Source organism: Copadichromis virginalis, linkage group LG11 (genome assembly GCF_057382275.1).
Source record: "Copadichromis virginalis isolate Kocher_CV1m ecotype Utaka linkage group LG11, C_Virginalis_male_GT1.1, whole genome shotgun sequence".
Classification (NCBI taxonomy): Eukaryota; Metazoa; Chordata; class Actinopteri; order Cichliformes; family Cichlidae; genus Copadichromis; species Copadichromis virginalis.
In genome coordinates this window covers 9,990,483-10,017,662 of record NC_140628.1, presented here as the reverse complement: position 1 = coordinate 10,017,662, position 27,180 = coordinate 9,990,483, and the positions used below count along the sequence as shown (strand labels likewise).

The following is a 27,180-nucleotide window of genomic DNA, read 5'->3' as shown; positions in this document are numbered from 1 at the left end:
AAAAGGACTATGGAAGCGAGGCATTACAAAGCTCATATGTGCCATGTTCACAATGTAATTTAAGCATGTGAGCATCCTAACATTCACTAACTCGTAATAAATACAGCTGACGTTGATGGATGGTTTGAGATTATGGTGCTGCAAAAAAAAAAAAAAAAAAAAAGACAATCTCATGCATGTGCCCAGCACTTTAAAAAAACTACAAAAGCAGGGGGCTTCCTCGTGGTGGGATCCTAACTGTTGGCTAAAATTCACAGCAGCCCATCCAACGGTTGTCCACCAAAGTGGTGGACTGCACCAATCTATCAGCCAGCCAAGCGACAGACACTGATATCCACAGAGCCACTCTGCTAGCTTGGCTTAAAAACTCCTTTTGAGCTTGTCCTCACTCTCATTTGCGCTCCATTCGGTCTTTAAAAACGTAATAACAAGAGCATACAGTAGAGGACAAGGGGATTGAGAATCCCTTACATCCTTATTTTCCTTTCTTTACTTTGCTGAGGGCTCGGATTTGTTATGCCAGCAAACCATCCCGCAAGCCATGTCATTACTATGCTGTCAAAGCAGTGGTGTTGGGCGGTGGGGATGGAGTGAGTAATGGTAGTGAGGTCACCATCTGCGCTACATGATATGACAAGGGCTGCAGGAGTCCCAGGCAAGTGAACTGCCTTCTGACAGAGAGCTGAAGAGCTCAGTATGGCAGTCTATCTGGCAACTACAGCTCAGGATGCCGCACATGCCAGGGAGACTGTGGATATCACTTAAAAAGCCTTCAAGTGGTCGCTGTAGCATACAAATTGTGAATAAGAAATTTCTCTGGAAATAAATTAGAAATAAATGCGCGAGACATTCGCAGTCATGCACAAATGATATCCTGTGGGTATCTGTTTCCTTTTTAATTCTTCTTTCAATCACATGCAGTACTGTACTGTGTCCAAGAAAAGCAGGAAATCATAACGGCTGGGATGATGGAGAATGAAGGCTAAAAGAAAACAATAATAACAGTCAGAGAAAAGGGAAAAGGATGTTTACCTTTGACAACGAGTTCAGCAAAGTTTGAGACTCCGGAGCCTCTGGGGGACTGAGTGACGCAGCGGTAAAGGTCTTGATCAGTTCGCTGGACGCTGTCGAGCTGGAAGGACACCACAAAGCGCCGATGGCTCAGGTGCTTGACTGACGCCATTGTTAAAATGTCCCCATTGTGTCTCTGGAAAGCAGAAAAGGACATGGTCAGAGAAACCAGGATAGGCCATGACCTGTCCCTCTCACACACACACAGATATAAATCATCTTATACAGCACAATAACACAGTCTTTTACACCCGCACGCACATAAGTGTAGATGTTTCTGTAGTAGTGTGAAAAATTCACAAAATACAAATGCATAATAACTCTGAATGACGTAGTCAGAGTCTTTAAAATCTAGAGCTATGCAAAAAAAGGCAGGCATTAAAGGCTGAGATGTCCTCACTGTTACTCTTTAGCATGAGTCAAGTTGTCAACACCCAAGATCTTTGGCATGGGATAATGCAACATGATAAAGTCTCTCCATTACAGCCTCGACATCTTTCAGACTCAGTGTCCCAGTTTGTAATGAAGGCCTGAAGGACGGCAGAAGACAACGGCTGTCACATACTGAGTGGCCCTCACCATGACTGGAAACTGACCTTCAGTTGTAAAATTAGCGGAGTGTCCCTTCAGCTGATGGAAGACCTCGCTGACTGACTCACTAATTAAAACTGATTTTTAGCAAATATTAGTTATTTAAAGGCATGAAAAATATGCAGATGTTCAATCTGCATGGAGTTGTATGCTTTACGTTGACAGTATTAGTATTACAGAGCATGTTTGTGTCATATCCACGCGGAATCCCAGAATAGCTGGGGATGTTTGCCTGTAATGTTATAGCATATACCATCACCAGACACTTCATTAGGTATACTCTGCAACTTTTGCAGTTTTTTTCTGACTTCTGACTCTGGCACCAGTAAAACAAGCTCCTGAAAACACTCCTCAGAGATTTGGGTCCATATTAATGCAAAATAGCATCACACAGCTTCTGCAGATATGTCAGCTGCATATCCAAGTTGAGAATCTACTGTTCCACTACATCCCAAAGGTGCTCTATTAGATTGAGATCTGGTGACTGTGGAGGCCATTTGAGTACAGTGAACTCATCGTCATGTTTAAGAAACCAGTTTGAGATGATATTCGCTTTGTATCACTGTGCGTTAACCTGCTGGAAACAGCCATCCAAAGATCAGTACACTGTAGTCATAAAAAGTCAGTAATAATACTCAGGTTATGAAAATCACTTAGTACTAAAGAGCTCAAAGTGTGCCAGGAAAATATCCCTGATACTATTACACCACCACCTGTCTGAACAATTGATACGAAGCAAGATGGATCCATGCATTCATGTTGCTTATACCAGATTCTGACCCTACCATCTGAATGTTGCTCCACACATCCAACCAGTCAGTGTTTTTCCAGTTTTCCCTTGTTCAATTTAAGCTTGTGCAAATTGCAGCCTCAGTTTCCTGTTCTTAAGTGACAGGAGTCACACCCACAGTAGTCTTCTGTTGCTGTACCCCGTTTAACATATTCAGAGATGCTCTTCTGCATATCTTGGTTGTAAGTAGCTTTTATTTTGAGTTGCTCTTGTCCTCCCATCACGCAGTCTGGGCATTCTTCTCTGACATCAACAGAGGTCAGCAGTTTCTGAAATACTCAGACCAGCCAAACAACCAGCAAATGGTGCCAGACTGGCACATTCGAAATCCCATTCAAGTAACAAGAAGCTGACCAAGCATAGCTAATAAAGCAGCTGGTGAGTTTAGGTGTATAAGGAGTCTTTGCCTTCTTTTAGTTTTCCTGCCTTCTATTTGCCTCTGCTCCCTTGTTTTGGTACTTTGTTTACTTTGTCTTTTAAGTACGGGTTCATTATGTTTCATACACTGATGTTTTTATTATAAACACCCTTGCACACAACATCCAGCCTTCCCTATTAGCACGGGACACACACACACACACACTAACAACCTTTATGGTTGCCTCCACAGTTACCGCACCGTGAACTCCTGGAACACAAAGCTAATAATGTAGCAATACACAAATTATTGCTATCTGGGTCACTTCTAGTTAGAGCTGTGTGATTAAAAAGAAGAATCGTCCAGTTGTGTACAATTTCATTAGAATGGAAGGACCATCTCCCTGATTTAATCATGCAATATTACGATCAGACGTGCTTTAATGAAAACAAATGAAATCTTGTTAAAATAATAGTGATTACGGGGGTAATATATGTCATGAGCGTCGTGCCCTAATGGAGCCCATCTTCGACTTCATCTGTCCTTAGCGTGCAATGTTATTGAAGCAAAACATTTAACCGTTCAACAGTTACAATCGGGAGACAGATGGACTTTAATGCATCAAAGTTTAATCACTTTAGCACAGATAATACTTGAATGATGGCATGAAGAGGCACGAAAGTGCAGAAATGGCCGCTGCTGGCTCTGAGAGGCACCAATCTGTCTGCACTTCAGAGGATGGGGTGTATGTGCTTGTGTGTCTATGTGCAGCTTCTGTGTGTGTAGGGCTAGGCCTGGGTCTACCCTGAGCATTGATCCCCACATTGCTATTAAGGGTGGGCCTCTACGTTGCACGGTGGAGGCTCCACTGGGTGTCAAGCGGTTCTCGGGGGCCCGGAGTCTGGGGCCCCCATCCTTAGCTTGGCCGGGATGATTGGCCGCTGCCTCTGGTCCTCTGGCACTCTTGCCCTTGGCTGTAGAAGCTCCATCCAGGACCTCCAGGGTCTTTCCCTGTCTGCCTCTAGCTCTTGGGGGGGCATGGTTGGAGTGTGACCCACATTTTCAAGTATGTTTCATCACAAATGATCTCACACACACACACACACACACACACACACACACACACACACACACACACACACACGTCTGTCTGTTTCATCCTCACCCCCCCCCCTTTTCTTTTCTCTATTCCGCCACTTTTTTCTCCAGTCTTTCACGCCCTGTTCACTTTAGCAAAATATTCACACAGAATAATAAATAATAAAATAAAATAAAATATTAAGATTAAGATTACGAGAGGAGCCTACAGTGAGTCCATAGTCCATAGTGCTCCTCTTGGTAAAGCTAATGTGTTTGACACAACAAAGCATTCACACCTAAGCAGTCTTAGCAAAAAAAAGAAAAAAGAAAAAATGTCTGCTTGTTTCAGTCTAAGAAGAATGGAAAGAAAAGCGAGCTGTGGCAGAAAGTAGGAAGTGGAGAAAAAACTGTGACAGAGAAAAAAGAGGCTCCAGTGAATGTTGCATGATGCACCTAGCTGTTGCACTGTGAGAGGCCTTTCTCACTTGTTCCACACCATTAAAACCACTAGCATCTGTCACATCCTCACTGTTTCAGAATAACACATTGGCATTTTTTTCCTCATGTTTTCAGGCCATTCTCTCCGCGTGTGAAATAGTGGACATGAATCATCATTCTAGTACTTTTGATCCAACAGCTTTCACAGAATGAGAATGTGAGCGTACTGTGATTAGCAGCAAGACCTCTGGGTTACACTGGGCCATTTGGGCTTCTGTCATACTGCTGATTTGAGGCTTTCAAAAAGCCACAGACCACAGGAACCTCAGGCCGAGTCTTGCAAACAAACACATAAACACACACCCCCTGATTAGGGTTAAAAAGTCAACAAACCTTGTAACCGCAGGAAAAAGGAAAAAGAATACAGTAATGTATCCTTCCTGCATCTTTTCTATTCCTGTTTTTTTGTTACTTGGCCGGTGAATTACAGAAAGGAGACAGCAGAAATCAGAATAAATCAGAGTAAATCAAATAGCATGCGATCACTTCATGTTACATAAACAATCTGGCTATAGCTAATTGGCGAGGAAACGACAAAAACGATCTGTTAATCTGGCAGGCGTGTACGGTTGAGACTGCGGTACAGCTGGTACTGCAGACACAATCAACACGAAAGGGCACAACAACAGAAAACAGCCTGAGAGGTGCATGTGTGGAGCAGACAATGGAAGAGGACAGCTGAAGGTAGAAGGGAGGTAGGAGGGGAAAAAAAGCATTCCAGTGGCCTGAAGATCTCATTACAGTAGGCGTCTGTAGGGTTATGCCAGCTAATTACCCAACGCATTTGCCTTCATCTTTGTGTTTGACTAAATGGGTGGCTTGATCAGAGAGGTATGGATGAGGATACAGCAATTACCTAAATCACACGTCTCCCATTTTCAAACAATGCAGAAGGTTTTCCTGGGTCAGCTTTGATTAATGCTGGCTGCAGTGGGTGGTAAGATGCTCAAAAGCACTGAATATGTAGCTACATGCTAACTGTATGCATGAGATGGACAAATTATGAATCCCTACAATAGGTCTTTAATTGGGCCTCGAGAAGAGAAGAGTTAAAAAAAAAAAATACTCATTCACATGGATTCAAATGGCGACCATCATGTGAATAGATACATTGCAAAAGGACAAGAACACAGCGATCCTATCAGCAAGGCGACTTTTCAGAGGCAGCGGAGTGAAGACACTTCAAGGCCTTCATAGCCTTTATAGAATTCAGCCTTTGTGTACCATCTTTATTTAAGGATAAATACGTCTGGGTTACATATAATGATGACACACAGAGAGAGACGTGACAGTTATGTATGCAGTAAACTGTAGCAGCATGTGAAAACTTAACCATGAGTCACAGACCTGCGGACAAATCACTAAACACAAAGATCAACACACCTATGATATATTTCCATTACGTGGATTGACTTATCCTAACCCAGGGTTTCCACTGTGCATTCACTTAAAAGGTGCAAAGTAACTAATTTTAAAAGCTAAAACTGTAATGTTAGAAAATTATGAACCAATTACTCAAATAATACAGACAAATGAGTGGCGTGATTTTTTGTGAGAGGAAACACACCCTCATTAATAATGTTAATAATAACATAAAGTTGTTTGCAGCCAACAGGAGAAAAAAAACATCAAGGTCCAAGAATCTGCATTTATTATTGATGCTCATCAGGGAAAGGCTTAAGACACGACTGTAAAACTTTAGATATTCCTACTATCCGCACTCCGAGAGCTTCCAGGATCGGTGACACTATTTTTGGGTCGGCGGTGATTTCATACCAATTGATCTCTAATCTAGAACATAACCTGCTCCTGAGCATATGAAATCTACAGCATAAGTTACCATCATGATATAGCCTGGTAAAGTACAGAAAAAACACAGCCTTTGTCGTACTAAACACCCAGGGTTCAACCTGAAGTTGCCCTGATAAGATAAAATCTTACTTCACACTACAGGCCTCAGGACTCCTGGCTGTAGGCTATAGCTTCTACTTGAAATGAATGTTCAAATTTCTTTTTTGAAAAGTCAATCAAATAACAACAAGGAGAAACAAAATAACCAGATAGCAAGGAAAAAGGTGCAAAGTTGAATAAAATTGACACAATGTTTGTGGTCGCATGTGTCTTTTTCTGTGTGCAGGATGGTTTTCTCTTCATAGGAAAGTGTGTGATGACTTTTACTGTGTCCCACGTGCCCAGGGAGCCTTGTCTAATAATCCGTCTGTAACATTAGGCACTAGAGTTAGTATTAAAAGAAGTCTTCCCTTTGTACTGTTGCCATGTTGAAGGTAAAAATACAACAAGCTGACACACAGTAAACACAGGTTACTTTCGGCAATAAACACCATCATGAAGCACTAACCTCCAACAGGAACTTCTCAGCCTCTGATGCCCTTCCAGCAGCAACACACTGGAAAGTGGCATTTTGCCCAGCATTGACCTCCTCATCTCCTAGCCTGGAGAAGTGTGGCGCCTTATCTAAAGAGACAGACAGAGAGAGAGAGACCCACTGTGAGATTAAAAAAAAAAAAAAAAACCCATTACCTTTCAACCGTTCACAATGCAAGTCAGATTAACATAACATGTTTTGATCCAGGTTTTCTTTTTGTTTGTTTTTTTAAATGCAAGAACAGAAATTTCAGGCTTTTTCTGTTTTGAAACAGCAGTTTGGAGGACTTTGTATGAAACTGACCGGCTATGAAGGGCAACCATTAAAAACAGAAATCAGTTTATCAGTAGTTTGGCAGCAATTTATTCACATATTTTCATTCGGTTCATTCAGTTTGCATCAGCCTTTTCAGGCTGAGGGGTAAGAATTGATTTTCGTTTCCAGTTTCTCCACGGTCAAAATTAAGTCTAAATTTGCACTGCATTTTCAAAAAAAATGTAATTACGATATAAAATACAAGAAAAACATTTATAGAAATTGAGTGTTGTTGAGGTTAAAGCCACTGATGCCCATTTTCTTTCTGTAATGTTTAATCCACCAGTATGTACAAAGCTCTGATATTTTTAATGCTAAAATTGTTGTTTTGGCATGAATTATTGTTGTTATCCATCAATTTTCTAATTTAGCTTTTTACAGAAATGCTGAAAAAATAGTAAAGCACATAATTATTATTATCTAAGATGCCAAATTACAGTTATTTACTTGTGTTCCTGAACACGCAGATAGTTTTGCTCAACGTTATGCTCAATTAATCTGTGACTTCACAGAGAAGTCGAGTGCGTCGGCTCAAATTTGGGTATAAACAGGTGAATTCTCCAGTGAATTTTGACCAGTTTCCAAAATACTCCCGTTTCTTTGTTTTTATGGCAGGCTGTGTAATAAATGTGTTCAGCGCTGCGTATATAGTTTTATCGCAATGGAAATTCTGTAAATGCAAATGTGGGCAGTGGCTCGCTCAGAGCCCACCACTAAAATAACTTACAAACAACATCAGATTAGAGGGGATCTATAGATAAGCACAATGTGGGAGTGAATCTGTGGAAGAAAAGCCAGCGAGTGAGCATTGGCTCTCTGCATTTCGACTAATAATGTCCCAGCAACCTGCGCAGGAGCCGCCAATGAGTCAGTGTGTGGGAGTAGCCCTCTCACCCAATTCCATGATTAACAATAGAGCAATGAGTACCAAACCCCTGCAGAGCCAAATCACTGGGTAAATGCTGGCAGCACTGCCTGCCAACTCTGAGAGATGGGGTAGCAAAAGTTGACATGTCACTCCAGATGACTGACAGGAGGAGAATGCAGGGCTGCTGTGAAGCCGAAGCATCGGGGAGAAGCAAATGTTTGCGTCTCACTCATCTTCTGCCTGGTTTTGCACAAGACTCTGTTCCCATCTAGCTGCGAGGAAGATGACAATTTCTTCATCTTGTTTGTATACAGTAAGTAAAGGAGAGTGCTTGCATTTGTACCCCACATGTGGCCATGTTTCCTTTGAGTGACTTTCCCTCCTAAGGTTTATTCATAATTCATGCGAGCCAAATATACAGTAAACAAACACTGAAATGAGTGTGAATAGAAGAGAACAAGCTCTGCATTTGGAACCGACTGCAGTGTTATACAGCTAAATGTGTCAGATCCTATCCTCGGGACTCTTTAGCGCGATAAATATTTCATTGGGCTGCAACACTGGTTTCAGAGTCAAGGATTAAGACTCAGGAGAATACAACAAAAATGTCAACCATGCTTTATCCAGTATTCCCAGAAAGGAACTTTTTGTCGAGAGTTCCTCTTAGTTTTGTTTTTGTTTTTTTTGTATGCAACACTTAATGTCTTTTCACTCCTTTTCTTCCTCCACACTCTTTGCTGCCAAGTAAGGCAGGCTGGCTATGTGCCACATCATAAGGCAGGTTCAGGTCTTGATGAGAGTCTTAATTATTTAATGACCACAGTGGGAGCATTCAGAAGTTGCCATCTGCTATGTCTGGAAGTAAAAGGGTGTCTGACTGGGTGATATGCATACAGTATGGGTACAAAGTGTCGAGGAGGGAAATTATTTTACTGCTATTGTTAAATAATTGTCATTGCATTAATAATATAATCTGCAGCATGGATGTTGCATTCCAAGGTTTAAACAGTGTCTCTTTCAGAAAGACTGAGTTGCAGGCTGACAGGAAGTTGTATGCAGAAAGAAGCAGGAAGTTATTTTGAGCCGCAGGCTAAGACGAGGCTTTAACAATATAACAGATAGCTTTAAGAAGGCCTTAAGAGAGGTTCTTGATTAAAACATTTATTTAGTAGAAGACATACACATAGTCTCAGTGAGCTTCTGGTCTGGTAAAAGGTCAGAAGTGCAACAGGTGAATTGAGAAAGAGCATTTGAGGACGAGACACAGACAGTAGGTGAAGAGATGACACAAAGAGCATGTGAGGTCAACACACACACACACACACACACTTTAAATTAGATTTATTTAGAGGAGAGGTTAGTTATGTTTGGCTGTAACTGCAAAATTGTCTTGGTAAAAGAGGAACCGTTTCTTGGTGTCTCGGCAAGAAAGAGGAACAAGACAAGAACTGAAAGGTAGACAGGAAGGGCTAGCCATGAAAATAGAAGATGATTTTCTAGGTGAAAAGTCAATGATGATGTTGATCTGATCTATGTATAAAATGTATCTGTGACGTATGAAGGGGCGTCAGTAAATAAACCCTGATGCTATAAAATATCTGTTCATGCTTTGATTAAGTGAGGACTACTGGCTGTCTGCGTACAGAGTGTCTTCCCACGCGTGTATTCATTAAAATCTTCGTTTGACTTCACCCGGCCGGACCAGTGTGGTTATTCTTCGATCACCTCTTGTACCCTTCCTCAATATTGAATCTTAACATTTGGGGGCTTCGTCCGGTTATTGAGGAGGGAGAGTTGGAGGTTTGGACGGAGAAATCCGGGGTCTTGGGTGGTCTGACGGGCAGACGTGAATTCCAGTGGTCTAAGTGAGTGGGCATAAGCCGGCTTATCCAAAAGGTAAGGCACTACCTGTTGAATTATTTCCAAAGTGTGCCAAATTGGATATGATAAAATTTAAGTCTACTCACTGAAGTTACTGGTGGATGTCTGTTTTGATTTTGATGAAAATCTCATGAGTTGAAGCAGTTAGAGTTCTGCTAAGAGGAAATGAAAGTAGTTAAGAGTCTGATAAGAAAGGTTTAAATACTGGGTTGAAGTCCCAAAGAAATTGAGTTAGAGTCTCAAGTAGTTTGGTAGGGAATTGGTTATTGTGTTGGTTAGAGTCCAAATTTGGTCATAAGAGTGGACCTGAGCGGTCATTTTGTGAGTTGGAGTCTCCATTTGACCACTAGGTTGCACCTGCCTCAGTTATACACTTGTTTCGGGTGTTGATTGTTGTTTCAAAGTATTATAAATTATTCTAGAACGGCAGTTAGAGTCTGCTAGGAAGCGCAGTTCTCGGAGGTAATGCTCCCTCCCGGCCAAGGACGCTTGGCCCTGACCTATCGGCGAATAGGGTTAGTACGGTTGGCAACCGGGGAGAACTTGGGAACCTCCAAAATAGCTAGGAGCTAGAGTCTCCTTACCGTTTGCAACGGTATCTGCGCTTTTTTGGCCAGCAGAAGTGGATTTCGGGCGTGTAACTTTAACCTAAAACTTCAAAAAGTTTGGGTTGGTTGACGCTTTTAAATTGAGTTAGGGATTTTAGAAATGAGGCCAGAAACAGTTAAAGTCTTGATACTGGTTAATTGATCGCAAAAAACGGTTATGTTAAATTTGTCGAAATTTGATAGGTGTTAAAAGGTTTAAAATCTGTGCAGTTGTAAATATAAGACGTCTCTGTATTAAAAAGATCTCTGTGGGTCGAGTCAGCAATGCACTGACTGCCTGCTGCTATTCTTAGATGAAGAGTGTGTGTGCATGCAAATGAGGCAGCTGATGCAGAGCGCATGAGAGGATTATGCTTTCGGTTTTGTGTGTCATTGAGCTCTATAACTATTGTTTGTAAATGTGGATAAATGTCTGTGATTAAAATGCTGGCTTATTAAATAATAACATTGTAAATATATGAATGGTGACAGCGTTTCAAAATAGAATATAAGAATTGTTTGTGTTTAAAACCAACGGTTAGGTAAAGAAGATTTAAGGTGGATTTGAAGGCATAAACAAAAAATAAAAGGGTTACAGTCTGCAAGGGTTGTTAATTCATGAGCTGACTGGATGCAGAGTAAGTGGAGTGGTCATCCTGAGAGGATTGAATGATGCTCTAACTCTGTGGTCAAGTCAGACATAGGCTTTAAGCAACCATGAGCCACTAATAAGCGTGACAGATTAATGAGTATGTGTAAATTGAACTTGTTAAATAGCTTTGATAGGAGTAACTCAATGAGCACGCAATAAAGTGGACTTTTTAGGGGCAGTTTATCACTGACACCATAAAAAGCAACTTAATTAGTAGTTCAATAACAAATTGTAAAGATAACCTTTGTTATTTGATAAGAGAGAGAAAATTCAGGTTACATATAGTGAATAAATAAGGAAATGTTAATCTCTGCGTCATTCCACACTGAAATTTCAATTGTAGGGGATCATTTGGAGGTGAATTGTGTAGGACACGGGGAGACAGAAGAATCTCCCCATGAGTTTTCAGTGTGCATAGAAATTGAGGAGGCTGAACTGGAAGCCTGCCTGGGTCGTTGTTTTTGTTTATTTGAGGGTCTGCTGGAAGTTTGTGAAAACGACCACCTTGATATGTGGGAGCCTTCTCGGGCAGCGATTTTTTGTTAAACCTGTGGCAGGCTGTGCAACATGGAGAAAGCTTTGACATAATGTCATAAAGGTGATTTCTTGGTTTTAGATTTATTAGTATGGGATGCTTGAGGGTGTGTTGCTGTAAAGTATATAAGGGACGCGCAGCGCCGTTAATGGGTTTAAAATAAATGAAAAAACACTAATCCGAGGAACTATTGGAGAGGTAAGTATACGGAGGTGAGCGCGTTGCGCACAAGGGTTGCTGGTGTCATATATTAACACTTTGAGGGCGAATAATTTTGATTGAGTGTCAACGCTTGAGAACGCGAGGACAGCGTCTAAAGTGCTGGGTTAAACTTTGTGTATCACCGAGCAGGGGAAGAGGAGCCAGTGGTTGCGAGAACAGCGAGACGAAGACTGATCTCGGCGACCACAGGAGGGGCGAGGATCCTGGAGATCTCGAGGTTCGAGACCACCAGAGAAGGGTCTGCGTGAGGGCACAATGTATTGTGACCTCTGGTGTTCCAGAGGTCAAAAGGGGGAGTGTCGAGGAGGGAAATTATTTTACTGCTATTGTTAAATAATTGTCATTGCATTAATAATATAATCTGCAGCATGGATGTTGCATTCCAAGGTTTAAACAGTGTCTCTTTCAGAAAGACTGAGTTGCAGGCTGACAGGAAGTTGTATGCAGAAAGAAGCAGGAAGTTATTTTGAGCCGCAGGCTAAGACGAGGCTTTAACAATATAACAGATAGCTTTAAGAAGGCCTTAAGAGAGGTTCTTGATTAAAACATTTATTTAGTAGAAGACATACACATAGTCTCAGTGAGCTTCTGGTCTGGTAAAAGGTCAGAAGTGCAACAGGTGAATTGAGAAAGAGCATTTGAGGACGAGACACAGACAGTAGGTGAAGAGATGACACAAAGAGCATGTGAGGTCAACACACACACACACACACACACTTTAAATTAGATTTATTTAGAGGAGAGGTTAGTTATGTTTGGCTGTAACTGCAAAATTGTCTTGGTAAAAGAGGAACCGTTTCTTGGTGTCTCGGCAAGAAAGAGGAACAAGACAAGAACTGAAAGGTAGACAGGAAGGGCTAGCCATGAAAATAGAAGATGATTTTCTAGGTGAAAAGTCAATGATGATGTTGATCTGATCTATGTATAAAATGTATCTGTGACGTATGAAGGGGCGTCAGTAAATAAACCCTGATGCTATAAAATATCTGTTCATGCTTTGATTAAGTGAGGACTACTGGCTGTCTGCGTACAGAGTGTCTTCCCACGCGTGTATTCATTAAAATCTTCGTTTGACTTCACCCGGCCGGACCAGTGTGGTTATTCTTCGATCACCTCTTGTACCCTTCCTCAATATTGAATCTTAACAAAAGCAATCTTACAGCCAATGTTCACGTAATAGAGCTCCTGGTGGTATCCTCTGTAACGTGAAATCCCCGAGGTGTCCAACTCAGCAAGAATAAAAAAAAAGAAATAAAAAACAGGGATATAACAGAGATCCCCCTGAGAGTAAAATATCCTTCAAGCTTGTGTCAGGTATATAAGTCACATGAAAGCAGCGTGGCTCAGGTGTTAAATGTGCTATGAGCTGACAAGAGCCCTTGTGTTCAGCAGTGGGACTGTACAGGGAGTGTGTAAGTGACAGGGAGAGACTTTGTCCGAGTATTAAGCTCGGGAGCTTTAGCGAATACGTTTTATACAAAGACTGTACATCACTGTGTAAAAGTCTTGAGCCACCACTCATTTCTTTATATTTTGCTTGAAAATGGGAAATAGGTGCTGTAATTGATTTAAACGTGAAACCATACATGTTAATACAGTATATAAGGCAAACACAGAGCCAGTACTTTTTAATAAGCTTGAAAGTCAATATTTGGTGTGACCACCTTTATTTCTCAGGCAGCTTTCATGTCATTTCATGATCTAGTTTTCAGGAATAGCTCTCCCGGCTTCTCTAAGGACAAAAATGGATGCTGTTTGGATGTTGGCTGCATTTTGTTTTGTCCAATGATCCCACACTGCTTCAACATCCGTGAGGTCTAAGCTCTGAGGGGCCAATCCATGACTGATTGGGTGTTTTTCTATCCAGGTGTTCTTTTACTGCATTGCCAGTGTGTTTGGGATCACTTTCGTGTTTAAATATGAAGTCATTGCTCATCACACACTTTCCAGATGGTATTTACATGGTGGATCAAAATCTGACTGTACTTTTCTATGTTCATATTTCTGTCAGTTTTGGCAACATCCCCAACACCACAGCTCCAAATCATGATGAGCCTCCACTGTGTTTTACATGTGACTGTAGACACTTACTGTTGCAGCTCACTCCTGAGCTCCTCCATGCACAATGATGACTTGAACCAAAAATTTCCAAACTGGATTTATCATCTATCAGACCTGTTGCCACTGTTTTATTTTACCATACCTCAGATTTTTCTCCCTTTTCCTCTTCCTTAAAAACAACTTCTCGACTGCCCGCCTTCCACTGACACCATTTCTGGTGAGACTTCAGTGAGCAGTAGATGGATCAACTCAAGGGCCAGATGCATCTCTCAGGTCCTCTGTTAGATTTTTTTTTTATGATGATGTGAATTTCAGATAACATTTATCTGCTGTAGATAGTTTTTTTTTTTTTTTTGGCCTGCTACTTTTTCAGCTAATAGCGCTTTGGAAATCACTTTGTTGGTACAAAAATGCTATATTATATCTGTCAAACTGTTCTCTTTGTCACTTTTCAGAGATTCAACTTTCAGAGATTCAAAAAAATGGGAAAAAAATGTTGTTTTTGCAACAGGCTTCTAGTAACAAAGTGCCTAAAGATGCAATTTAAAACAGGTTCTTTTGCAATGTTGTTTGTTATGTGTAACAGATTCATCTTGTGTGTTGTTGCCTTTTTTGTGCTTAAATGAGTCATAGGTCAGGGTTAAGTGGCTTACAAACAAAAACTCAGAAAACAGTCAGGTACAAAATGTTCAAAGAAAAACTGAGACCCTCATAAAGCCTGGAGAACTGCTAATCACTCACACAGTAGTGCATATAAAAGATGTATCCAAGCCTGAAAACTAAAGCTAGTGCCAATGTCATCGGTGCCTTAAACCTAAACAAACCTTGATGTGATTCACTCGTCACAGTCGTTTCAGGGACCTAGTAAGTGATACACATTTGATAATACTAGAAATAATCCAGCAGCAGTGACTGTAATTTGGTGTACACACCAACGTAGAAGGTGGCAGTGCCACAGCTCAACACTGATTGCCAGTTACCATAATAGGAAAGAAGAACTCCAGTTCCCAGCAAAGTGTGCGGCTGCAGCTGATCCATAAAATCAAGCTGAACTAGAAGACAGATAACACACTACCAGCACCTGACAAACCTACCTGTTATTGCTGGAGTTTGGAGAAAATTGCTGAGATATCACCAAGAGTTTGTTTGGTCAACATAACTGTAGCGGAAAACCTGACAATATGACAGTCCTAGCAGGTTTTTTAAAAAAGCAATAATGTCCATCTTTTATATACTATTTATATACTCTTGTTTCACACAAAGTTGTCAAGTTTAGGAAGAAAACTGAAATGCTCCTTTCACTTTTTCACCAGTGACACAAAAAGCCCTGTGCTGCTGGGAGCTGTTTATTATAACAACAACAAAAAAACAACCCTGAACAGGAGGCGTTTTCATTAAGCTTTAAAATGCAGCTAAATGTAGAAAACCTCTTTATGAGTTAAGTGCAAGAAAATGCGAAAGCCTTCACAGAGACTGAATTTGAGATTACACTGATTAACAAATAAATCTGCCTGTCAAAGCGTGCTAGAGGCAAAACGACAGGTGTGTTCTCAGGTGGAAGGGAGTGTTGGCATTTGGGTGTCACAGTGTCTTAATAGTGCCGCTGTTGTCACAGCGTGCCCCGGGAGAGCTTGTCGTACTAATATAAAAGGTCAATCAGCCATTACTCTTCTCCTCATCACATTTATATTTCATGCTGCTTTAAAATCTGTTTTACTCCCACCCCAAGAAAAAAAGCTAAATATTTCTTTCCTGCAGCATCTTCTGTGACCGCAATCCACTTACAGCAAGGATAGTTGAGCACCATGATGTCATCTATGGCAATGTAGCCTCGCCGCTCCTTCGAAACCGTTGCCTCAATCAGCACCTGCAAAAGTGAACATTAATAAATGATGAGCAGATTTTATTCGTTAGCAGAGCAGCTAAAGCATATACTTTTCATTAGCCTGATGCTCTCGAAGCTGAAGTGTCAGCGCATTTGAGGGCTGTGTGAATTCTACTCCACTCTGCTCTTGTTACTTCTACTGCGACAGGCGGATTAATTACAAACACACCCATCACCGCATGTTTTACCTCAGTCCACGGGGCCAAGGGAAATAATTGATTTATCAGGAGGTACACAGAGTTGTTTTTGTTGTGTCGCATTCTAAACGCAGGACAGCCACAGCAGCTGATAATGCAACTTGCCACGAGACTCAAGGGGAGGACAAACCTCCACACCCTCCTATGGAACAATAAGCTGGATGAGCTGTGGGCTCTCATGAAACCTAATCAATATCAAATCACCAACCTCAGTAACACTGAGAGAGTTATGGGACACGGGGGTGATGTTTGTTTTTGCACCACCAAGGACAGTCTCCCATCCACAAGTTTGATCAAAGGCCAGCTTTGAGTTATTGTTTCTCATAATCCTCTGACAAAGTGATTACAGCATGTTTCCTGTCGCTGGGTTTGGATTTTTACTGAGGCTCCACCCCAAATTAAAATGAAATCACATCCTCAAAGCTGCTTTAAATGTGTCTCACATGATATTCTAAATCATGTTAGCTTAATCTTTACAAGGTCAAATACACTGGCGGCCACCAGAGCTCCCCTTCAGCCTCCTGGAAGTACTGGATCATCTGTTACCAGGTTCAAAATGTTCCATTCTTATTGTTTAATGTTGAAACACTAAGCAGGCAACATCTTTTAACACTTTTAATTCATCTTTTAATTGTCCCCTGGCCTTAAAATCCAAACAGTTACATCAGTCTGACAGGAGGAAAGTTACTATCACTATGAAAATTCACAGAATGCAAATTGGGAAGAAGCTCTGAATGCTGTCAGAAGAAACTGTGGTGCTGGTGTAGATACATATTATACTGCACCGTTGAAAAACCTGCAAAATAAAAACAAACTCAGGGAAAAATAGCACTGTAGCTGAATACTTCTCTGCCAATACCAAAATTATACTTTGCACAACCTCTGTCTGAGAGCTGGTTAGGGTTTTTTTTTTTTTTTTTACTTTTTGATTTACACTGAAGGAACTTTGACACCCACATCATCTCTGCTACCGCAATCCTCTTATGTTTGAACACCTAATTTAAGAGTCACAACTGCATCTTCAGGACCTCTGGCCCAAACCGCAGCCTTCCACAGTCAGCAGGACGGAGACGGTCCACCTTCTTTGGGCTTTGAAAGAAAGACGCCAACCGGTGTGACAACAAACTCAGCCATGCGTGACCCCTAAAGGCACCTTCCCAGAGAGATGGTGATGGGATGTGAGGAGATTGGGGTCAGCTGAAAAAAGAAAAAAAAGTCCAGACAGGATGCCATGCAGGAAGTCAGGCATGCACAGAGGGGAGGCTTGAAGCTTGCAGAAGGAGAAGTGGAGTGGGGAGGAGAGGAGAGGTGAAAGGAAAAGCAGGAGGAAGGGTCCTGGCTGCTGGGTCTCCTGGAGTTGGAGGCTGACCCCGCTCTGTCCACAGCTGGCTGCTCTACTCACAGAGGAGCACTGAGGCTAATCTCCTTCTGTCAGAGTCAATTTTTCCTGTTTGTTCCCAGACTTTGTTGGAACCTGAGCTGGAAGATGGCACCGCTTTTCAAAAGCAATATTAACGTTTTACTGTTTTCATCGTTTTCCCCCTTCTTCAGGTTGTCAATTCGCTTAAAAGCAGAGTCCTCCCCTCTGATTTGATTTTCTCTGCCTTTCCATTTTTCGCTGTCTGCCTTTATTTCTTTCATCTTCCTCTCACGTCTTCTTTACTTAACTCCTTACAAGCCCCTGCTTAACCAGAAAATAAACAAACAAATCATTGCTATAATGAAAGCATAATATACTTCCGTATGTTGACCTGAATTAGCTGTGTAAACACATGCGGCCATGCCATTAGACTAACATCAAAATTAGCCAGAAACACTGATTGGGCTTAATGGCATACAAGACAGAGGGAAAAAAATGTCTCGGAAGTCTAATTAAGGTGTTATTACTCTCCGCTGAGCTAAAGCACTGAGGAGATTGATTGCTGGTTAATCCTTGAACTTCTTAGCCATTAGAAGAGCAGCTTTTTACGAGGGAGACATTCAGAGCATTTGTTTTAATAAACAACCTCTGTGGATTTTTATTGAAAGCCACTTTCCCAATGAAACTTTCCATGTGCCTATTCTTTATTCTAATGAGCTGCTACTTTTCTTTCTTGGGATAAAAACGCAGGCATCATCTTTTGGAGATAAAAAAATAAGGAAATAAATAAATAAAAGAGTGACACCACAGTGATTTATGGCTGATATAAGATGCACATTATGAGAACATATTACATTATCCTGTAATACTGGCTTTTAGAAACGGTTATAATGTATACAAATCTGGAGACAATTTATTTGGCCCTATAAACGACCTGCTACCTTTTCTCCAGTCACGAGACACAATTAGGCACACCAGGCTTTCACTCACCATGAGACGCAGTCATGCATTAGATAGATGACAAAGGATTGCGTGCTGAAGTAAATCTGATGGGGTAGGAATACCAAAGAATAGCAGCCAGTGTCTGAAGATATAATTTCAATGTCAAGAATCCCAATTCGTTCTGTACAGCGTTAAAAAAACGAAAACCTTTAACGTAGCCATGGGCTCAGCTTGAGGACTCTCAGCAGGCTACAGCGAGGAAAATAGCAGAAATTATCAGACAAAGAGGAGACACACAGATTCTCATTTACAAGCCTTTGATGTGTTTAATGCATGTTATCTTTTTCCTTTTTAACTGAAATTGGTTTTATAAGTAAACAAGATAACATCATGGGAAATGGTTTTACATATCGAGACTTAATAATAACAATGTGAAAAAATGTCTGAGCGTGTCTATGAAAGTAGACGCTCTGTCACTTTGTTATTCTGGAGCATTCAGGTGTGTCTTAACACAATGCCAAGGAGAAAAGATGTCAGCACTGATCTTAGAGGAGCAGCTGTTGCTGCCCATTAGCCTTGGAAGGGTTATAAGGGCATTTCCAAACAATTTAAAGTCCATCATTCACAAGTTTATTCCCATGTGGGAAACATTCAAACACTAGTCAATCTTTCCAGGAGTGGACATGGCAGCAAATTCACCCCCCAAGGTCAGACTGTGCAATGATCAAAAGAGCTACATGTCAGATTCCACAGGCCTCAGCTAGCATGCTTCATGTTCAAAAGTTCAAAATACTATAATTAGAAAAAGCCTGAACAGGTAGAGGTTCTTTAGAAGGGTTGGGCAGGAGTTTCTTCACTCTAAAAAGAACATCAGCAGCACGGTTTACGTTTGCACAGTTGCATTTGAACAAACCACAAGACAGGTGGTGGTGAGAATTAGCTGTAATGCTCAGCACCGTGTTAGTGCAAATTAGTGCAAACACCACATTTCAACAGTCAGGCACCGTGGTGCAGGGCTAATGACCGGGGCTTTTTTTTGCAGCCACAGTCGCCGCAGTCATCCAGTCGATCAGACCACGAACTCCTCTGCACACCAAAGTATTCTAGAGTCAAATATGAGGCCGTCTGTCTGACTGAAATCGGGGTCATGCAACAGGACAACGATCCCAAACACAGCAGCAAATCTATAACATAATGACCCAACGTCCAGACCTCAGTCGGATTAAAATGCTGTGGCAAGAGTGACGATGATGTGAGAGACTGATAAAGTCACACAGAAAATGATTACTTCAGTTTATCACTGCTAAAGGTGGTTCTACAAATACTCAATCCTGTTCTTGTTTACTTTCAAAACGCTTTCACACGATTGTATATTCACATTTTCTCAATCATTTGCTAAAAAAAGAGGTGAAACACACATTGAACAAAACATTTCTTGTGCAGTTTTTTTTTATAGATGACACAAATATGTAGGGAGTCAACATAAAACTATCATAAATGCCTTTGTGCACGATAATCATGTGGCAAACGTTTGACATCGTGTCAGCCATGCAGTGTGAAATTAAAATTTCATAGAAATCACCAGGTAAAAGAAAAGAAAAAGAAAAATATTATGTTTGCATCATACCATATAAACACATGGGGAAAAGTAAGAAAAGGAAATAAGAAGACAGGAGGGGTCGGCTGGGACCGGGTGGGTTCAGCGCAGAGGTGCATGTCTCCGGCTCTAGTTAGCAGTTTTGGGGGCTCGATAACATCTTTAATATTTGATAACAAGATTCTCCAGGTATTGCAAACACTCTAAACCAATATGAGGCAGAGAGAAATATGGCAATGCACAGCAGATCGCACTCGCACGACATTTTCAATCGAGACATCTCAAGGTGATCTTACTGCCTTCTATTTTCCATTCCTGAAACCCATTGCACTCCAAATCCCAATTTAACACCTGTGATAGGAGGAAGAGACTCCTGTCAGCCTTCGCATTAATATACACGGCAACCTGATCAGAAAATTTACAATAAACTGCACATAAAGTGCAAACATAGACATGTTAAAGAAAAAAAGAAAAAGAAAAACATCATCATTCGTTTTCGATAAAATCCTCAAACACTCAAGTTGGATATAATCAAGAAAATAATTTTTTAAATCACCAGGAAAGCGAACAAAGGAGATTGGAGTGATTGTGGTTTTTCGGCATATTAATCCCCTTAGTTTTGGTGATTATCAGAGAATTTGTCAGACTCCACTTAATTACATTCCACAATGACATTTTCAAGAAATAAACACAGACTGAGTGCGTGCCCCAAACAAAGTATTTCATTACACCCCAAAACGGTGAAAGCTCGAGTGTAATCTCACGTCTGTATCTCTGCAGTGTAAAAGCCTGACATTTTGTATCCCTGTGCTGTAGGCAAGAAACTGGCTCCTCCAATATGTCCTGAAACCTAATAAGGCAGAAGAACTTGAGGATTTAAAAACTGTCTCCAAAAGCTTGTGTGTTCCCGTGGGATTTATTTTAGTCACAGACAATGATAAGAAGGACCCATTATCCACCGCTGCTTCAAAAGAGTGCTTTTCTACTTTAATAACAGTGTAAATCAGCCTGCCTATCATTTGAAACCCAAAGTGGAAGTATTACACCTGCCATGGAGCTAATATAAACAAAGACTTTCACCATTTAAAGTCACACAAAGCTGCTGCTATACAGCTAAAAAAAAAAAAACATGTAAAAATGAAAGTTGAACGCAGTGCCACTGCAAACTTCTCTTCCCCCTTTTCGTTGCTGCTTTACAATAGGGGATAGCCAGCACTATTAGATACCATTAAAGAAAACATTGAGCTTTTACACCTCCCCACTTGCCCTTCTCTCCGTTCTGTCTGTGCAACAGAGAGCAATGACGTGTTGCAAGACAAGGCCCACTGTCATTCCACAGTGATGAGGTTTTTGACTGCCGAGGGATTAGCAATGTAAGCCGTGGCATATGTGACTTTGTGGAGGCAGTTTGTTTTGTTTCCTTTGTACTCAGAAGCAGTATGAGGTCAGCTGAGTTAAAGTGAAATGTGAGATGAAAGTAGAAGAAAGAAAGAAGGAAAACTACATTGCTTTAATTCCTCACAAGCTAAAATTGGATACAGTTTTTCTAACGGTGCCAATATCTGCTGATCAAATCCCAAATATTAGCAATTTAATCCAATCTGAACACCGTGTTCCCCCCCAACATGACATAAAAGCCATTAGCAGTTTAAGCTGTTCTATTAAAAGCCACTACTGTCAATTCTAATTCAAGTGTAAGGCCCATCTTCTTCTTCTTCCCTTGTACTGTTTGTCCTGTCTTCAGAGCCATCCACTCCTCCTCATAAGCCCATTATAAAGCTCCTTCTCCTATCTGGAGCCTCTCATTGGCAGCTGCAGCATAATTCTGACTCACCTATGAGCCATCAGTATTTACTGGGATGCTAACGAGACCGAGAGACGAGAAAGTACACAGCTCCCCGGAGAAAGGGAAAGGAATAAACCGGCGATGTTCAAAAAGCAAATTCAATAGCACTTAACTGGCGAAGAAAACGCAGGATAGGTTTTATTATTTTATTCAGGACTTATCTGCGCTGATGTTATGATAGGGTGAAACTGTGGTTAGTGAGTCTGTTTTATAACACGGAGATGGCAGCTCTCTTCCACTTCCAGCTCGCTCACTGTTAAACATGCAGAATGAGAGCAAACCTCCACTTAATGTATTTAATAAGGGTACAGTGAAAGTAGCAATTTGCGATGAAAATGCCATGAAAAGAAAAGAATCAGACAGTGTGGACCTCATTATTTGCCACTGATGAGCAGTTTCACTGGCAGGCGTCCTTTGCTACTCTGTTTATGGGGCCACAGCTCAAGAGACACTGCAACTGGATTTGGCACTGATTAGTGCAGCTCGCTGTCTTCTTGTATAGTTAGTGATTTGGAGCTACTGACTTGATATCCAGAAATATAGCTACAGATGGCAGCGCCACAAACTCAGTGGGTTTCACTATAATGGTTTGTTTCTCTTTGAATCAAAGAAAAATAATGTCCCTTTTTAACTTAGGTCAACAAACGTTGGTGTTTAATTATAACCTGGAAAAGAAGTAGATACATAAAGTATGCCTGAAATATTATTTTCTGCTATGAGTCAAGTGCCCCTGACTGTAATACTGTTCTGTACAATATATACATGTGTTTTATCCTGTTAACCTAACATTGTTTACCTTATTTTCAGATCGCATGATGTCGGGAGAAAGGCATCACCCTGCATCTACACCCCAGGTCTGCACAACGCTAAGGACTATTATTTACATAGTGAAGGTCACATCTTGCAGGTCTGAATAGAATTTAATTAAGTCAGCAGGATTGACAGTTCTTGATAAAATGCACACTACTCAACTTAATTGCTTTTTGACAGCTCCGCAGAGTTTGCAGAAAGAAGAAATTGGATTAATAGACGGATAACACTCACGCTCACCTGACTGTGCCATGTGCAGACCACAGCATATCAGACCCTCACAGTGCATGCCAGTCACTGTCTGCGTGCTGCATGCACACAATGGCGTATCACGCGAATTGTTAGAGTGAAGTGAAAGTGCAGAAAAACAAACCTCGCAGGGTGAAATCTCCACCAGGCATTCCCTTGTGAGATCTACTTAGGTGCTTTAAGCACCAGCATTGGCTACATCCACAAGGGAATCAGTGCTAATTAAGTTGCAAATGTAAGTAATTAACTGTACCTCGAGGCTAAAATGAGTAGTGATCAACAGAGCCTCACTGTGTACCATTTTTAAGCTCTACATGATCGCGGTCAATGAGTCTGTATATCTCCAACAAAACAAAAAAATGTTAAGTTCTTAGAGGAGCATCAAGCAGCTACTTTGAACAACATGTCCGACATATTAAAAGCGAGGATGATGAAGACTTTAAGTCAGTTTTAAATCAGTTTCATCAACATATTTAAATATGAATGTTTGTACCTGGTATTCGTTCGGCCAGAAGGTGCTGACAGCCAGCTCAACCTGATGCCACTGTTTGCCATGAGGCCCCGACGTGTTCCACACTGGACTGCCGAGCGGGCCGCCGTTGACCCGCACATATGCCCGTAGAGCCCCGGGACTGTGGCCATCACGGCTATACAGGAAGTAGCTGAACTGGACGCAGTGCGTGTCATTTTCACTCAGTGTCTGCAGCAGCAGCTGAGCACGATGACCCACGGCATGCTGGGAGGAGTTCACCAGCATATAGGACCCTGGAAAAAAAGCAGGACAGAATGCAACAATTAATCGCTCTATTCAACATTTATGTGTTATTAAAAGACGGGGTCATTAACTGTGAAGCCAATTTTTCTGCTGCTCTGTATTGGCCGGTTTAAGCCTGAAAACAATGTAAAAGTATTTTAAATCATTGCGTTCCTGTACACCAGATGTCTTACATGCGTCAGAAACAGACATCATTTACAAGTTGCAGAAGTGAAGCGTGCATTTTAAAAAAGTTAACTAGTCTCTCGAATGCCTGAGGTGTTTATTCATTTTAAATTGGAAAATGAAGTCAACCACACAGACACACAGATCTTCTACACCCGTGTTTTCCTGAGGCAGTAATAGCTTTTTGGACATTCATGTATTTTTCATTCATGTATTTTACAATTTGACTGTGTTGTTTTCTTTAGACACAAGGGGCAATATTGAAAATCATAGTTTGAGTTTATTTATATATGTAATAATGCATGATGGGAAAATACACAATCTACAGTACTGCACAAAACTCTTGAGAAACCCATCACTTTTTTATTGTGCTTCGAAAATGGGAATTAGGTGCAGCAATTTATTGAAACATACATTTAAACGCAGCATGTAAGGCGACTCTAATGAGCTTCAACACAGCTTGAACTGTTATTGCTTTACGTAGCTTTCAGGAATAGTACTCCAGGCTTCTTGAAGGAAAGTTGAAAATACTTCTTTGGATTTTGGCTCCTTTCGTTTTGCAATAACGTTCAGGTTCAGGCTCTAGTGAGGTCAATCCATGACTAATAGTGTTACTGTGTTTTTCTATCCAGGTATGATTTTGAAGTATTGGCAGTGTTTTTTTGGAGTCACTGTCATGCTGAGAAATTAGGCTGTTGTAAATCAGATGCTTTCCAGATACAGGTACTGCATGGAAGATCAAAATTGTGCTTCGTAATTCCATTAATTCTGATCTGAAAAGATCGCAAACACCAGAGGCTGAAATCCAGACACCGTATTTTATAGATGTTATAGACGCTCATGGTTGTACCCATCTCCTGACCTCCTCCATACATATTGGTGATGATTTGAACCAAAAATTCTGGATTTTGGATGCTTTACTTTGTCAGACCTCTTGCCAATGATTTTCAGTTCAGTTCTTGTGGAATTTGGCACACATCAACCTTTTCTTCCTATTTGCCTTCCTTAAGAATGGCTTCTTGACAGTAGTTAGTAGTGGACTGAACAACCATATCCATCTGTCAGGTCCTGTGTCAGGTTTCTACTAGATTTGTCCTGTTTGTTAAGGACAATTTGAGTTTCCTCAAATTTTTTAAGGACACACTGCACACCATGCAGAAATGTATCAACCTTTCAGCTACTTGCTGCTTGGGAATCACTTTGTTACGGAGCCCCGCAGGGGACATGGGAGAAAAAAAAATTAAGACGGACTTTTGCGAGATCTCGCAAAAGTTTTAGCCGCATTCTTCAGAGGCCGCCAGCTCGAAGCCGACCGGGAGGTCGAGGCACGATGTGCCGGGAAAGCGGTGTTCCTCCCGGCTGTAGTAGGTCTCGACCTCCCGTTAGCTTCGAGATGGTGGGTGTCAGATCTCCAAAAACGTCGGAGCACTTTTGCAAATATGTGATGTCTTGTAAAGCGAGCAGGTGTCTGATGTTTACACAGCTACATTCACGCCTCAAAATATCTTAAAAGTGTATTTTGTGACCCAGAAAGAGTAATATTACATCTAAGTAGCTGCCGCCATTGTTGGAATTCAACTTTTGCGAGATCTCGCAAAACTTTTGCGAGATCCCAAGTTTGTTTTGCGAGATCTTGCAAAACTTTTGCGAGATCCCGAGTTTGTTTTGCAAGATCTCGCAAAAGCCCGTCTTAATTTTTTTTTTCTCCCATGTCCCCTGCAGGGCTCCGTACTTTGTTGATGCAAGAATGTTATTTTATGCCTTTTGAACTGTGTAATATTTGGCATTTCTCAGATTCAGCTAAAGAAATGGGAACAAATTATGTTTTTGTGACAGGGTCCTACTAGCAACTTTAAAGTGAATCAGAAACAGAATACTTTATTAATCCCTAAGGAAACTGTGTAGACACACATGCTCCAAGACAGTAAGAACAGAAACTAAATACAGGTTGCAACATATAACATAATAGCTCTAATTATTATTGTTATTATATCTGTGTGCTACACAAAATTAATATACTTTGACATCAAGTTGCCCCTCTTATCTTTCTTCTTTTCTCTGTAGAGGATGTGCAAATGTGCACTCTTTGCTAAGTTGCCCGTCGGCTTAACAAAAAAACAAAATGTTCCTTTGGAAATGGTACAAGGACTGGACTGAGGATGAGTGAAAATGCAGGTAATGTCCAAAGAAAAACTTTGAAACATCTTTAGAAAGCCTGGAGAACAACTGCTCAAGACCGCTATAACAAAATGACAAGAAAGTCTGGCTCCCCGGAAGTAAAATATAACGAAACGAGGGCTGGCTCATGACTCGCACAGTACCGTACAAGCGTATATGAAAAAGAGAGTAAATTAGTTACATTAGTGCTCATACCGCGAACATGTCCATAGCACAGACTTGTTCATCTAATTTAAGTGGTTGAGCTTTGCAAATGAATCACTGAGGCATTTTTGGGAAACAGACTCCCATGAACCAAGGCAAACATATCAGACAAGGAACAAATCTTTTTTTAACCACTTTTCGCCGTGTGAATCAGAAAGAAGAAAAATGAAAGTATTATCCACCAAGTCACTGCTATGTGTGTAGGTGGTTAACAAAAGGGGGAAAAAAATTAAATGTGGGCTTTTGAATGTACAGACACATTCAGTTCTGGCGATGGCAGCAGTGAATACCGGAGACAAATGAGGGGACCGAGTGAGAAAAGAAACTGAGTGAGAAAAATGAGCTCATGGCCAGTTTCCCTCTTCCCTCTTCACCAAGGTGACGCCGAGGTAAAAACGAGATTCACAAACCCCCCGACCGCCCCAAAGCCTCCTCTAATCAGGATAACATAACCCCATTGCCCTTTGCCTCGCATCTGTCCTGCCTTGAGTCTGTGCCCACTAACGTGATTAGCACAACAATGTTTGGAGACCTTCCTGTGTACTCAAATAATCAAGCCTGTTGTCTTTGTACTCCAAGGTCTTTCTGTTCTCAGTCAGAAACAAGCCCGAGAGACCAGACAGTCACAGCCTTGGCGCCAGGTGTCCAGAAGACACTTATTCTCCTCTCAGATGTAATAGCATGTGAATGGTGCAGAAGCCAGACAGAGGAAAAAAATCTTAACATCCCACCGAGTTTGCACCTCTGAAATAGGAGCTTCTCTGACAATAAGCATCTGGGGCAACACACCATACCTACAGAAGTACTCTGAGTTATGAATATAGAAGTCTTTAGCTTTTTTTATCCTCATCTCTATTAAACGCCAAACAAGCACCTGATGGAGTCATCCGCTTCTTCACAAGCACAACCAGCCACTGAGAACACACTAATTACCTCTTTGAGCGCAAATAAGACAAAATGCCTAAATTTACAAGCTGATGTTCTACATAATGAGATTGAGATTCACAACCCTTAACCCCGGAGCCATAAAAAACATTAAATCAAGGAGCTGTATGGCCGCTCATTACGTGAAAGCTA

At 41.2% G+C, this 27,180-nt stretch overlaps 1 protein-coding gene across 4 annotated transcripts in view; it reads right to left on the bottom strand.

The window, feature by feature from the left end:
* ptprub (protein tyrosine phosphatase receptor type Ub) overlaps positions 1-27,180 on the bottom strand; it is a 196,516-nt gene that overhangs the window by 69,285 nt on the left and 100,051 nt on the right. For all 4 annotated transcript variants that reach the window (XM_085473068.1, XM_085473069.1, XM_085473070.1 and 1 more), the window contains exons 3-6: positions 23,275-23,546; positions 15,681-15,762; positions 6,748-6,863; positions 1,033-1,207 (exon numbers count right to left, since the gene is read on the bottom strand). In XM_085473068.1, the coding sequence (XP_085329194.1) occupies positions 1,033-1,207; positions 6,748-6,863; positions 15,681-15,762; positions 23,275-23,546 (645 nt within the window). The remainder of the gene's footprint in view (positions 1-1,032; positions 1,208-6,747; positions 6,864-15,680; positions 15,763-23,274; positions 23,547-27,180) is intronic.